Here is a 13,926-nt window from a genome sequence, read left to right on the forward strand (position 1 = left end):
GAAATAATGGTATGAAAAAGAAACCAGGTAAATCTAAGAGTCAATGCAAATGATGTATCTGAAAATGATGTCCTGTATTAGAACATTAAATGTTTCTCACATATATATGAAACCGACAATTACAAAATTATAAGTTACAAATCAATGTTTCTCAAAGCATGTTCCAAATAACACTCATTCTACAGGATGTTAGTACATGTCATTCACAAAAGAGGTCAAAGATTAAATATGTTTGAGAAACAGCTAGACAGGTTTCTTAGCTGGGCCTTCAGAGTGCTAAAATGCGCTGTAACATTTTTAAAGGGGCACAAACAAAGCAGCATTTCCCGAATGTATTTGACTTCAGAATCTTTCTTTTGGGACACCTAGTTGGCTCAGTTGGTAGAGCATGCAACTCTTGATCTCGGGGTCATGAGTTCAAGTCCCACACTGGGCACAGAGCTTACTTAAAAATAAACAAAACTGGATTCAATAAACACTTTTAAAAAATTGATGTTATTAAAAAAAGAATCTTTCAAATAGCATCTCAGATACTGTTTGAAGAAACAGAATTTAAAACAGAAAGTTGGTCGTAGTTTTTAATTGCTAAGGAACTTTGGCAAAAATGGAAATTCTCTGAGGTTATCAAGCTAAGATGTATAAGCATTCACCTACTGTCTCACTGGGAAAAGTGTAGTCTGTTTTGAGACTATACCTTTAAATGAAAAGCAATTAGAGCTCAGTTAATATCCTTTCTCCAAAGGTAATTCCTTCATCCAATTCCCAACCCTCTGTAAAATATCTCACCAGTATTTCTATTTTAAAAGTGGCAAATATTACACTGAATAGACATTTATCTTTAATATCGTAAGAAACAAACTTTACTCTATATAGTTACTACTGCAAACTTAAGAATACCTACCCATGAATTTGCAGTTATTTCAAAACTATCTACTTACTAATGCCCAAATATGTCTTTTACTTGTAACTTCATGTCTCCACTCATGCTATCCCCTATGACCTAGTGCCCTACTTTGCAAATACCATAAAACCTACTAAGGCCCTGCTCAAGTTCCACATCGTCTAGAAAACCTTCTTAGATATTTCACTCCCACGGTTATCATAAATCTTCAAGATATATATACATATTATGTATAATATATATTATATATTTACACACATGAAAGTTTATAATAACCAACTACTTACTATTTTCACTAACTTTTTGCTTTGAATCACTAACTACTTACTATTTCACTAACTTTTTGCTTTGAATCCCTTACTTTTACCAATATATTAAGAAAGGAAAATTTGAGAATCATTTTAGTCATAGAATTTAGAAGCCATTTAATTCAACTTTTAAATTTTTACACATAAAGAATATGAGGCCCAGAGAAGTCAAGTGCCTTGGTAAAGGTTATGAAGCTAGTTAGTGGCAGAACTATTCTGACTTTAAGTCCACATTCATTTTACCATAGCACTTTCTACAAATTCCTTGAAAGAATGAATGTTGGACTCAATGTCATTGGCTATAATTTTAGAGATCTTTTAAGTAGGGTTGCCAGATTTAGCAAATAAAAATATGAGATGCTCATGCAACTTACACCAAAAATTTTTGGGGTTTCTCTGAAATTCACATTTAACTGGGCATCCTACTTTAGAATAAAAAGGAATATTAGAAGCAAAAAGAGCAACTTGAAAAAAAATCCTGAGAAAATAACATTAGTAAACTGCTTAATCAAAACATTTTCCTAGGACATGGTACTACTTAAAATGTCTTCCTTTTAGGACACCAATCAATTCAACAAACAGAAATACATCATCAGATCTAATAAATCTAAAGAAATACCTTTGGAATTCTAATTTTGGTCCAGCACTAACAATATACAGTGCAAGTAATGACCTATCAGATAAAGGGCTAGTATCCAAAACCTATAAAGAACTTATAAAACTCAACATCCAAAAAACAAATAATCCAATCAAGAAATGGGCAGAAGACATGAACAGACATTTCTCCAAAGAAGACATACAAATGGCCAACAGACACATGAAAAAGCGCTCAACATCACTCAGCAGCAGGGAAATAGAACTCAAAACCACAATGAGATACCACCTCACACCAGTCAGAATGGCTAAAATTAACAAGTCAGGAAATGACAGATGTTGGCGAGGATGCGGAGAAAGGGAAACCCTCCCACACTGTCAGTGGGAATGCAAGCTGGTACAGCCACTCTGGAAAACAGTATGGAGGTTCCTCAAAAAGTTGAAAATAGAGCTACCCTATGACCCAGAAATTACACTGCTGGGTATTTACCCCAAAGACAGAAATGTAGTGATCTGAAGGGGCACCTGCACCCCAATGTTTATAGCAGCAATGTCCACAACAGCCATACTGTGGAAAGAGCCCAGATGTCCATTGACAGATGAATGGAAAGAAGATGTGGTGTATATATATACAATGAAATATTATGCAGCCATCAAAAATCGAAATCTTATCATTTGCAACGATGTGGATGGAACTAGAGGGTATCATGCTAAGTGAAATAGTCAATCAGAGAAAGACAATTATCATATGATCTTACTGATATGCGGAATTTAAGAAACAAGACAGAGGATCATAGGGGAGGAGAGGAAAAAATGAAACAAGATGAAACCAGAGAGGGAGAAAAACCATAAGAGACTCTCAATCATAGGAAACAAACTGAGGATTGCTGGAGAAGAGGGGGTGGGGGATGGGGTGACTGGGTGATGGACACTGGGGAAAGTATGTGTTGTGGTGAGCGCTGGGCATTGTGTAAGACTGATGAATCACAGTCCTGTACCCCTGAAACAAATATGTTATATGTTTTAAAAAAATGAACAGGAATAAACCTGCAGACCAAAAAAAAAAAAAAAGAAGGAGAAATTACATGGACAATTATGCAGTATTTTTGGTAATGAGGAAATGTTAGCTCACTAAACTAAAGTCTGAAGAGGTGGTAAAAAAAAAAAAAAAAAAGAAATACAGTGCAAGTATCCCTCAACATATGCATATATTTTACACCAAGAAGATGGCTGTAAAAAGTTTCATTAAACAGATTTTACTGGACATCTAAGTTGAGAATAGGTGGGCCAGTACAAAAGGTATCATCCAAATCATGGGCTCTGTCTATAGGGGGATAAATCACAGACAACAAGGCTAGCATCTGGGTCACTAAGCCAGCAAGCTTGAGCAGGTGGGAGGCGTGGCAACTTCTTGCCATTTACAAAGTAATAAGAAAGAACAAGTCATTCTACCTCTCATCCCTAAAAGGAGAAAAGGATCAAGAATTTTGCTTTATTGGGAATAAAAATCAAGAATGAAGTGATTAAATTTCCAGCCAAACCAACCAGTTCGAATGCCAAAAATCTCATTGTTAGGGAATAGATTTCTTTCCCTAGTTTACGCTGTCACAGAGTGGTTCTTCATAATGATGACACCTGCACTTTGCAGCAAGACTATGTAAAATTAGCATAGTCTATGAAATTTTCACAAAGATTCTAACAATTGGAAAAAAGAAAATTCATTTGAAAATAAAAATATGTATTAATCCAAATATTTAAAAATGAGTCACATTCATTTCTTCCTTTAGTCAATGATTCACGCAACAAATATTGGTTGTGAGTTAATATGTGCAACTGCATGAGACTAAGTGCTATTTAAACATTGAAGTGGTATATAATACAAATAGTGTCCAGATTCTATATATGTAGCTTTTCATAAAGGTCACTTACTCTGTTTGGAATATAAATGGCATTTTTTATTCCATAAAATTATGTTTATTGTCACCAAATAAAATCCACATTTAGTTCATGATATGTATGCAATACTACAGAATTTAATCATTATATTTAATAAACAAGATTTCTATGGAAAAAGGCCATCAGTGTTATAACTTAGGATGATACCGTTTTAGCTTATTCCTGATTAGAGCCAGGAGCAAAAGTGGGAGCAAAGGTTTCAACTCCTACAGGATGAGAAAGAGAAAAGAAGGGAAATTAATAGGAAAGGACTGGGGGAAGGAGGGAAGAGACAGGGACAGAAGCTGGTGGAAGTCAGGGAAATGGAACATGTGATCTGGGGTGATGGGAAAAAAAAAGATTTCCACTCTGATGTACCTAATTTAGGGGAAAGATGTCAACAAAGTTAGGATAAAGAATCAAGTATGGACAGTATTTTCAGCAGCTGGTCAGTAAGCTAATGAGGGAAATCACTGTGATCCCAAAATAACAAATTAAGACAAAATTTCAGGTGGTCTCCCACAAGTTTTCTATTGAAGTTAATAATACACAAAACCCCTTTCCCTTTCCTTCCTTTTTTCTCTTTCTCTTCTTATAGAGGTATCGGTGACCAGGTGACCAAAATGAATAGAAAAACTGTATAATAATAAAGAAACTTTAACCCAACTGGAAAATAAGATCTCTCAATACTTACCATTTCTTTCACCTCAATTCAAATGCTATAGAACATGTTTAAAGAGCTTGCACTAGGATACATTTTTAAAAACGTGATATACTATAGTGCAGGAAATACACTTCTGGTCTTAGTATATAACAAAAACACAAATTTTCAAAGAAGAAAACTCGAAAAGCCACAAGAATTTTTAAAGAACGAATCTATATTAATGTTTCTTCCTTCTTCATAGAATAACCATATGTACAACTTACAATTCCCGGAATATATTTTAAAGGCTGGTCTCACTACAAGTCATTATAAGGCTGATACACTGAAAACGTTTGCTTGTTGTTTCATACATTTTACCAAAGGCAAAGCCATTATTTTCGCCAAAAGTATTCTAGAAATTGAGTTCTAATCATCAACAGTTTTTCCTAAACACCTTCATCCAATTAACCTTCATTTTGTACTTCTACTTACTTGGCACCTATGACATGCTTTCTAGGACACAGTTACCACCACCAAAAAATAGTTTAATGAATATATCTATTAATTAATGTATGTATTTCCCAAACAATACATATATATGAACCTACATAGTCTATTCATAAAGGCACTTTTTTTCTTTGAAATATATACCTTTTGACCTCCTGGAGCTTCAACTGTGTGATGTTCTTTCAATTTCTGTTCTTGTTCCATAATGTCTTTCAAATGTTCATTTACCTTAAAATATAAAAACATTAATTTGAATTTATATTCAAATATGACAATAAAATAACATGCACCATAAAATGCCTGTGGTCAGATCTTTGATGTCAAATATCAGTACCACTCAAATGAGAAAATTTCACTTTCCCGACCAGAAAAAATGTATTTTACAGGTGTTTTATTTGATATTCTAAAGTTAATTTAAAAATTTCTTGAATACTTACTATAGTATGTCAGGAGCTGGTTAGAGTTCTAGAGAAAAAAGGTACTCAATAATTTCCAATTTTAATACTTAGGAAACAAACTATTTTAATTTTTAATTTTTTTTAAATTTTATTTATTTGAGAGAGAGAGAGAGAGAGAATGTGAGAGAGCACAAGCAGGGTGAGCAACAGAAGGAGAGGGAGAAGCAGGATCCCCGCTGAGCAGGAAGGCGGATGCAGGGCTTGATCCCAGGACCCTCAGATCATGACCTAATCCGAAGGCAGATGCTTAACCGACTGAGCCACCCAGGCACCCCAACAAACTTTTAATAAAAATTTTATTATCTATTTTAGGACTTGTAAATAGAAATTATTTTCCTTAAAATTAATGTTTTCATTATCAATAGAAAACACTTCCGTTTTTTTGTTTTTTTTTTTAAGATTTTATTTATTTGACAGAGGGAGTGACAGCCAGTGAGAGAGGGAACACAAGCAGGAGGAGTGGGAAAGGAAGAAGCAGGCTCCCAGCGGAGGAGGGAGCCTGATGCGGGGCTCGATTCCAGGATTCTGGGATCACACCCTGAGCCAAAGGCAGATGCTTAACGACTGAGCCACCCAGGTGCCCCCACTTTAGGTGTTTTTTCTTAATGGCGTGAAGCATTTTTTATTTTATTATTTCAATTCCAGTATAGCTAACATACAATGCTGTGTTAGTTTCAGGCGCCCAATATAGTGATTTAACAATTCTGTGTAAGATCAGTGCTCATCAAGATACTCGCTTCATCCCCTTCACCTATTTCAACTATCCCCCCAAACCTTCTCCCCTCTGATAATCATGTTTGTTCTCTATAGTTAAAAGTCTGTTTTTTGGTTTGTGTCCTTTTTTCCTTTGTTTATTCTGTTTCTTAAATCCCACATAAGTGAAATCATACAGTATTTGTCTTTCTCTGACTTATTTCACTTAGCATTATCCTCTTTAGATCTATCCATGCTGTTGCAAAGGGCAAGATTTCCTTTTTTAATGGCTAAATAATATTCCTCTGTGTGTGTGTGTGTGTGTACACCATATAATAGAAAACACTTTAAATCAAGTTCTTAATCATAGACATGCCCCTGAATCATGAGTGGGTTTTATCGTGGTCATAAGGCCACAGCTAAAATAGATGAAAAAATTCTCCCTATGAGAACTTTTTTAGAAGAAGGTCTAATTTATCTCCTATTAGATTATTCAAAACACCCATAATCCAAAAAGGTTAAGAAACAGTCTACATAGTACATAAAATATTTCTTAAGAATAGTTAAAAAAATTCTGGATTTTGATCTAATGATTTTAAGGTCACTCTGGTAATGAAAAATAAATGTTCAGATTGTTTAATTATAGCACTCTGGAAAATATTAAGCCATTATCAACCACCATAACCCTAAATTAAACCCATAATTTTCTGAACTCTTCTATTGCCTAAAATTCAGTTTAGTGGCTAAAAACAAATGGAGACTTTTAATTTATAAATTTTTTTAAAGATTTAATTCATTTATTCATGAGAGACAGAGAGAGAGGCAGAGGGAGAAGCAGGCTCCCTGATCTATCCCAGGACCCTGGGATCATGACCTAAGCTGACGGCAGACGCTTAACTGACTGAGCCACCCAGGCACCCAATTTATGATAAATTTAATTAACAATAATCACTAAGAGTCTTCTCTATTCATGATATTTCTAACGGGTTATAAGGGATTTAATCAACAGATTTATTTTGGTATGTGAATCTGAAGCACTCTAAGATTTCCTAGTTAATCTCTTAGATCATCAATTTGGTTGTATAATATACTCTAAGACACAGCAGAATTAGAAAAGACCTGGGTCTGAATCAAAACCTGCACTTACAAGCTATGACCTTAATAATTTTTTGATGCCTCTCAGCCTCAGATGCTAGTTTGAATAAAAGCTACTTCATAAGGAGGTTTGGGGTATTATGGCTCTAAAATGGTCCCCATTGATCCCCTTGAGTGTGGGCAGGACCTAATTTGCTTCTAACCAACAGAATACAACTAAGGTGATGGGATATCACGTCAATGATCATGTTACATAACATTCTAATTTCCCTCTTGCTTGATGAAGCAAGCTGTGAGCTGCCCTACTGAGAGGCCCACACAGCAGGGAACTGCCAGCCTTGTCTCCATCCCAGAGACAGTAAGAAACTGAGGCCCTCAGTCCAACTGCCTGCACTGAACCTGCCAACAACCACATGAACTTGGAAGTGGATCCTCCTGTAGTTACACTTCCAGATAACACAGCAGGCCTGGCCAACACCTTGTCTGCAGCCTTGTCACGGACTCTGAGATAGACGATGTAGCTAAGCAGTGCCTGGTTTTATAACCCACAGAAACTGGCTAATACTGAAATAATAATAGATAAGCAATTAAATAAGTAGCTGAGATAATACAGAGAATAAAAGAGATAATGTATAAAAGGTACCAAGTAAAGTACATGATACACAGCACATACACCATAGACAGAACTACAGTCTTTGCTTATAAACAATATATCCCCAAAGCAACACCAGATGGCTGAATGTCTGGAAGCGCTTTAACAAACCCTAATAAAATACTGTAAGTTGACGTAATGGTATCAACCATCCTAAATACCAAAATCATGATTATAAGAAAATTTTACATGTTGATAATTCATAAACTATCCTAATAGGGAGAATAAGAGAAAACTTCGTGACATGTTGTAGACGTGACAAGACATGCTATGCTATTAACCTACTTGGGTACCCAACACAGAGAAATGAAGTAATTAGCTTAGTGACTCTCAAACCAGTTCCCAAATGCTGGCTACTAAGTTCTACCGCTGAAGCTGAATCACGATATTTTTTGTGCAACTCAAGGATGAAAGTTAAAGGAAGGTACACAGAGCTCATGATGACTTCGAGGTAGATCACCACCTGAACCAGTGTTGAGAATGAGTGAGCTAGAGAATATAACAAATAATTAGATTTAGCAATATGAATTAGGTAAAAATAAATTTGCTAAAATGATGTATTAAATTTAAAATACTAATTTAAAAATATACACTAGCTTTTTTTTTTTTTAAATATAAAATAGTAGGGCTCCTAGTGGGCTCAGTCGGTAGAGCACATGACTCTTGATCTCAGGGTTGTGAGTTCCAGCCCCAGGCCGGGTGTACAAGATTACTTAAAAAAAATAATAAATTAATTAGAAATAAATTAAAATACAAAATAGTAATGTGTGTCCTTGCTTTAATGTAAGTTTAAAGTTAGTCAATATTTTACTTTCCTCTTGAACAATACAAAAACCTTACAAACGCTTTAAATCAAATAGCTTTCTTCCATCTCCATGTTATTTCACCTAGAATTATAGTTCTTTCTTCTTACGGGTCTCAAAATTAGACACTATGATTTTTTGTAATACTTATTTACACTTACTCACATGTCTGATTTTGCTTTTCATCATTCCTTCCTATATCCCCCCTCTTTAAGGTTCAATTTCCTTCTTACTGCAGTACCACCTTTTTAGTTCTTTCTGCAACGGAAGTGATGTACTGCCTTTCTTTGAACAAATCTTGATTTCACCTTTAATCTTGAATAAAAGGTCTAGAACCCTAGGTTCATTGTTATTTTTCTTCAACACTTTGTAGATTTTGCTGCACTGTCTTCTGGTTGCGAACATTACTGTTAAAAAGTCTACTGTAGTCTAACTGCCATTCTTTTAAGAGACTCTGTCTTTTATTTTTGGAGTTCTGCAGATTTATTACTATACATGTGTCAGTGTGGATTTATTTTAATTTATCCTGGTTGGAACTCACTGTGCTTCCTGAATTTGAAAGTTTTTATCTTTGCTGTAGAAAATTTTATATCTTGGGGCATCTGGGTGGCTCAGTTAGTTAAGCATCTGCCTTTGGCTCGGGTCATGATCTCAGGGTCCTGAGATGGAGCCCCGCATCTGCTTCTCCCTCTCTCTCTGCCCCTCCCCTCCCCCTGCTCTTGCTCTCTTTCTCTAACAAATAAATAAAATCTTAAAAAAAAAAAAAAAGAAAAAGAAAAAATTTTGTATCTCTTCAAACATACTCTCTCTCCCCCACTTCTCTCTAAAAATCTCTTTTTGGAATTCCGATTAGGCCTGCAGACCTATCTATGAAGCTTGATTTCATATATTCCATCTCACCTCTCAGGGCTTCATTCTGGGTAATTTCCTCTGTTAACTAATTCCCTCTTTAACTAGGTCAAATCTTCCATTTTAGACTTTTGTGATTTTCAATGACTAAAATTTTGCATTCCTAAAGTTACATCTGGTTTTTTTTCCATTATGCCCTCCATGGTGGTTTTTTTTTGTTTGTTTTTTAATTTTAGTTAACATACAGTGCAATATTGGTTTCAGGAGTAGAATTCAGTGATTCATCACTCACATACAACACCCAGTGCTCATCACAACAGGTGCCCTCTTCAATACTCATCACCTATCTAGTCCATCCCCCACCTCTTCCCTCCCACAGTGCCTTATTCTTTCCTACAGCTGTTATTCCATGTTATATTTTTGGTCATTTAAACATTTATTTTTGTAGTCTTTTTCAGACCGTTCTACTTTCTCAAGTTCTCATTTGTTAGTTTACTAACTCTTATACGTGCTAGCCCACTTCTTCACGTGTTTCATAATTTTTGATTGTCAGCACTTCCGCATCTGCAGCGAAGGTTCTCCCTCTCCCACCGCCTGAAAGACTCATGGCTTTGGATATGGAAGTGAACTTTCAGAGTATTTTTAAATTTGCTTCTCTGACAGGTGTCAGAAAGAGATCACTGGCCTGGTACTAGTATTCTGTTAATGTGTTGCTTTCTCCCTTTTTTCCTTGCTCATCAGTTGGGTGCTCATGCTCCTACGTGGTCAGTCCAGGAGGCCTCTTTCCCAGACCTAGACAGAGACTCACAATCAGCCTAATAATCACGAGAGCCTCATTCTTCCTGCTAGAAGGTGGTTTAGGTACAGGCATGAGAACCAATCTTCGTCAATGGGACCTCCTGGTGGGAGGACCAGCTGAAGGAAAGTTTTCCTTGTGAACAGAAGAGTCCAGAAGACCCTCTCATCTTTGCTAGACATTATTATAATTACATATGATCCCTGGAATCATTATACACTGCTGCCATTATACAACCATGAATGGAAATATCATATACAGTTAAGAATAACAGAAGAGAAAAGATGGAAAGCTCCTGCATTCTTGTTGACACTGTTGAGCCCCTAAATTAACTAACCTTGGATATGCCCTACCTCCAGACATGCTGCTATGTGAGATAATAAATCCTTTAAGCTACTTATAGTTGGGTCTTCTGGCACTTAAAAGCACAGCTGACGCCTCCCTTTTACTGAGGGTACAACTTTTCATGTGTCTTAGCTTGGTTGGTCTAAACAGGTTCCAGTTCCAACTCCCCACAGCAGGCAAAACTAAGGCTAACGTTATCTTGTGTCCAAGTGACTTTAAAACTCCAGTCTAGGCTTGGTAGCCCACTGAGAAGGCCAGCAAAACTTTCAGTCCCCACTTTGTTTCTGCACCTGAGAACATCCTTGTCTTTAAAACACAGCTGTGTAATATAAACTTTTCTAATTACATTTTATCAAACATGTCTAGGTGTTTATAACCAGGAGAGCTTAGTCTTAATCCGACATGTTGCCAAAATCACAAATATTTTCTGTCTTGGTGATATATATGTTATAAGGCAGTTTTATAACTTATGTGCATCTTGAAGCATTTTGGTCAATTTACAATTGTGTGGGGGGAGGGTGAGGCACAGAGGGGGGACAGGACTAAAACCAGTTTTCTTTTCTTTTTTTTTTTTTAAAGATTTTATTTATTCGACAGAGATAGAGACAGCCAGCGAGAGAGGGAACACAAGCAGGGGGAGTGGGAGAAGAAGAAACAGGCTCATAGCGGAAGAGCCTGATGTGGGGCTCGATCCCATAACGCCAGGATCACGCCCTTAGCCTAAGGCAGACGCTTAACCGCTGTGCCACCCAGGCGCCCCTAAAGCCAGTTTTCTAACTGGGAACATTTATCTTATTCTGTTGCTTTGGGGGTTTGTGTGTGTGTGTGTTTTCTTTCTTTTCTTTCTCTTCTTTCTTTCTTTCCTTCCTTTTTTTTTTTTTTTTTAAGTTAAAAAAAGAAATACTTTCAGGGACACCTGGGTTGCTTAGTCGGTTAAGTGTCTGCCTTCAGCTCAGGTCATGATTCCAGGGTCCTGGGATTGAGTCCCACATCGGGGTCCTTGCTCAGTGTGGAGCCTGCTTCTCCCTCTGCCTGCTGCTCCCCCTGCCTGTTCTCTCTCTGACAAATAAGTAAATAAAATCTTAAAAAAAATTTTTTTAATTTTAAAAAAATTAATTAAAAAGAAATACTCTCTAATTCATTATCATGTAGTTGTAATTAATCTATCAGTTTGGAAATATCTTCATGATGTTTTAAAAAGTTTTTATCTAATTCTGTTCAAAAAGCAGACTGGTCACATATCAACATTTTAAACCACTATTCATTCATTTATTTATTCACACATTCAAACAGCTACTTACTGAATGCTAGTTATATGCCAAACATTGTATCAGGAGACTAGAGATACAATGATACATAAATCCAGAATGGTCCCTATACTCACAGAACCAAAAACAGGGGCAAAAGACAAAAAAAAAAAAAATGCAATTCATTAAAAGAGCTGTAAATAAAGATGTGAGAAGAATAGAACAGGGACAGGGGGACCTATTTTAGGAAGGCTGGATATATCAGAGACGTAACTTAAGCTGTGATCTAAGGATAAAAAGCTGGCCATGATAAAAATAGAAAAAACAGCATTCCAGACAAGAATAAACAATATAAGCAAAGGCCCTGTGGTCAGGGAAAATTCAGTATGTTTGAGGAAATGAAAAAACAGTATGGCTGAAACATGTTGAACTCAAAGGAGGGGTTACAAGATGAAACTGGAAAGAGAGGTAGGGCCAAATAATGTAAGGTTCATATGTTCATAACGTCTGTGTACCCCTGCATGATTTAGTCATTTAGTACAATCTTGTCTTCTGTGGTTTTGCTTGTTTTTAAGTTCAAATTCATTTTTAGCCAATAATACTGAAGTTAGCCATGTTATTCCCATTTTTCTATGATAGGTTTTTTATACCTATGGGTTTATTATCCAGAAAAAATGGCAACTTAGGTTAGGGTGAACCAAAATAAGAGCCAAAAGGAGCAAATACATACTAAATCTGAGAGGCAAGAGCAAAGTGAAGTCACGATGAGAGAATAAATAATGAAGCTGGTATTGGTAGACTGGAGCAAGAAAAAAATACACTGGGAGGTTCAGGTTGAATCAAATAGTTTCAACCTTTATCTAAAAACTGAATAGGGTGGATATGACTGCATAATGGTGCTAAGCATTCCCATTTAAGTGATTTCTTTATCCTTCTAGAGAATCCAAAAGTTCTAACAGGCCTAGCTTAATTCTGCAACTTTACCTACCTCTTTGATTTATTAAACATCCTCTCTTTGCCAAGCACTGCACTAGTCTAGGCACCAAGACTAAAAAAAGATGGGCACTGACCTGTCCTCACATAGATTATTATAGTTTGTTTAAGTGATTAAGTAATTACAAACTCTCAAAAGGCTATGATGTAAAGAAATGAAATGTTATAGCAGAAAATAAGACATGACAGGTGCCCACTTCAAATAAGGTTGTGAGGAAAAAGTACGATGTAAACTGAGAAATGATGGAATGGAAGCCACACAAAACCTTGAGAGATGAGCTGCCCAGGAACAGGGGACATCAAGATCAGAGGCCCGGGGTGAGGCATACAGCTGGAATGAAGTGAGAGCAGTGAGAAAGGAGAGCAGGGGCCATGAGCCAAGGATGGAGAAGTACACAGGGCCAGATTAGATGGTACTCTGTAGGCCATGGCACATTCTGCATTTTAAGTGTAAACTGAAGCCCCTATGAGTTTTTAACAAAGGAATGACATGATGCAAGTTACAATGTAAGAAGATACTCTTACAGAGTTCTGGTTCTGGTAATAGTGGAATAGCATATATTACAGTAAGCTTGCCAGAACCGCAATTATAAATCGGACAAAATATAAAAAGCAATTGTTGAAGGTACTGGAGAACAACCAAAAGCAGGCAGAAATGGGAAAGGACATGACCTTTGAAAGAAAGGAACATGCTGAGGGCGATCTATGTCTCTATGGCTTTCTCCTCAATCCACACAATGCACGGTGGCCTGAACTCAAGCAGAAAACGAGTCTTGTTGGAATGAGGAACTGAGGGAGAAATCTGAGACTGTGAGAATGGCTAGACTTTGAGGAAGAGTACCCTGGGAAAGAAGGAATCACTACGAGGGAGACCCCAGCTCCATGTATAAACTGCACTCAAACCCTTGGCTGAGCCCTGAGCTATGCAGCGCGGGAAAGACTCCAAGGAGCACAGAGGGGAACAAGTGCCAGCGCACTGAAGAAGCCGCCTGCTGCAGAGGACACGGTGTGGCGCTTGAGTCCTACCAACACCGCCGGTTCTCCGCTGAAACTTCAGAAGGGTCACACATGATTTACAAGTAAAGACTGAATTTAAGATGAGTATAG

General features: G+C 36.7%; 1 protein-coding gene across 8 annotated transcripts in view; it reads right to left on the reverse strand.

The window, feature by feature from the left end:
• Positions 1 to 13,926, reverse strand: part of CAMSAP2 (calmodulin regulated spectrin associated protein family member 2) — a 111,375-nt gene that overhangs the window by 33,697 nt on the left and 63,752 nt on the right. For all 8 annotated transcript variants that reach the window (XM_045787708.2, XM_087857404.1, XM_087857397.1 and 5 more), the window contains exon 4: positions 5,033 to 5,116. In XM_045787708.2, coding sequence (XP_045643664.1) covers positions 5,033 to 5,116 — 84 coding nt within the window. The remainder of the gene's footprint in view (positions 1 to 5,032; positions 5,117 to 13,926) is intronic.

The sequence above is a fragment of the Ursus americanus genome, chromosome 2 (assembly GCF_024610735.1).
Source record: "Ursus americanus isolate L20-20 chromosome 2, mUrsAme1.1.p, whole genome shotgun sequence".
Classification (NCBI taxonomy): Eukaryota; Metazoa; Chordata; class Mammalia; order Carnivora; family Ursidae; genus Ursus; species Ursus americanus.